Source organism: Lagenorhynchus albirostris, chromosome 8 (assembly GCF_949774975.1).
Source record: "Lagenorhynchus albirostris chromosome 8, mLagAlb1.1, whole genome shotgun sequence".
NCBI classification, from domain to species: Eukaryota; Metazoa; Chordata; class Mammalia; order Artiodactyla; family Delphinidae; genus Lagenorhynchus; species Lagenorhynchus albirostris.
The window spans coordinates 71,378,529-71,379,901 of record NC_083102.1 but is presented as its reverse complement, the minus strand read 5'-3'; the positions used below and the strand labels follow the sequence as shown (position 1 = coordinate 71,379,901).

The 1,373-nt window shown below is 57.5% G+C and overlaps 1 protein-coding gene across 1 annotated transcript; it reads left to right on the top strand.

The window, feature by feature from the left end:
* Nucleotides 1–263: 263 nt before the first annotated feature.
* FERD3L (Fer3 like bHLH transcription factor) lies at nucleotides 264–755 on the top strand. The gene has a single exon (XM_060156142.1). The coding sequence runs from the start codon at nucleotides 264–266 to the stop codon at nucleotides 753–755; it is 492 nt and encodes a 163-aa protein (XP_060012125.1).
* The last annotated feature ends 618 nt before the right edge of the window (nucleotides 756–1,373 follow it).

The window sequence follows — 1,373 nt, the reverse complement described above, 5'->3', positions numbered from 1 at the left end:
GGATCGCAGATTTGGAGGCCTGTCCCTTTGAGTCTTCCATGCGTGCTCAAGCTTGTCTTCTTCCATCAGTTTCGAGAGGAGCGACGTTGTCAGAGCCTTCCCTGTCGGTGCAACTAATCCTGTTATCAGCTTGGTTATAAATATTAATGTCCCCTGGTCCTTCGGTGATGGTGACCCATCAGATTCAGGGCTATTAGGAAGCCCATCACCAGCCTCGCCCCTCCCTTCGAGAAACCGATGCGACGCAGGGCCAAGCCGACGCGATGGCAGCCTATCCCGAGAGCTGCGTGGACGCCACCGTGCTGGACTTCGTCGCAGACCTGTCCCTAGCCTCCCCGGGGCACCCTCTTCTCTGCGACTTCGCACCCGGGGTCCCCTATGGAGACCACCAGGACCTTGTGCTCCGAGAGGAAGGACCCAGGAGTCTGGCGCGTTTTGAGGACGATCCAGAAGAAGAGGAGGGTGAAGTAGAAGAGGGGGGAAACGAGGAGGAAGAGGAGCACGGGAGAGGCGCCTCCCTGCTGGGCCGCCCCAAGAGGAAAAGAGTGATCACGTACGCCCAGCGCCAAGCCGCCAACATCCGAGAGAGGAAGCGGATGTTCAACCTCAACGAGGCCTTCGACCAGCTGCGGAGGAAGGTACCCACTTTTGCTTACGAGAAGAGGCTGTCTCGGATCGAGACCCTACGCCTGGCCATCGTCTACATTTCCTTCATGACCGAGCTCTTGGAGAGCTTCGAGAAGGAAACCGGCTGAGCCAGTGTGGGATGAAAGTGTCTGCCCCCTCCTCGCCTGGGCGCGCGCGGGTTTGGGGTGTTTCGGGACCCGGCAGTGGGTGTGGCTGAAAGGCCAGGAGGGACGCTCCAAGACAGAACGTCTGGCCTTCGGGAGCTTGGTTCTGGATTATAAAATTCCCACAGCCCTCGAGAAGCGTGGAAGCCGTAGAGTTAATATATACGCGATCGCTCTCAGCGGAGTGTGGGGCAGGAGCGGGCGGGGCAAGTTAGGACTGGTTAAGAAAGAGTTGGGGCAGTCGAGGCCCACGCCCCAAAGCAGCTTTTGTCAGGCGGGTGGGACGTTAATCCTCTCCGAAAAGGAAGACTTCGGGGGCTTCTATGGAGTCCCATATCTCCCTCCTTCTTACGTGTGTGTGTGTGTGTGTGTGTTAATGTAAATATAAAAGAGGCATTCCTACTTTTTTTTTTTTTTTTTTAAGCCTCAAGAATCGGTGCTCAGCCATCCCAGGCAGGCACTCCGCTCCGGCCGTGCTCTTAGGGAGGCCTTGGACCAGAAACCCGCGAGGAGTGCGGTACTGGGTCTTCTGAGAGGCCAAGGGGCTCCGGATCTCTCCTCCGGTCCTCTTAGGCTTGTCGA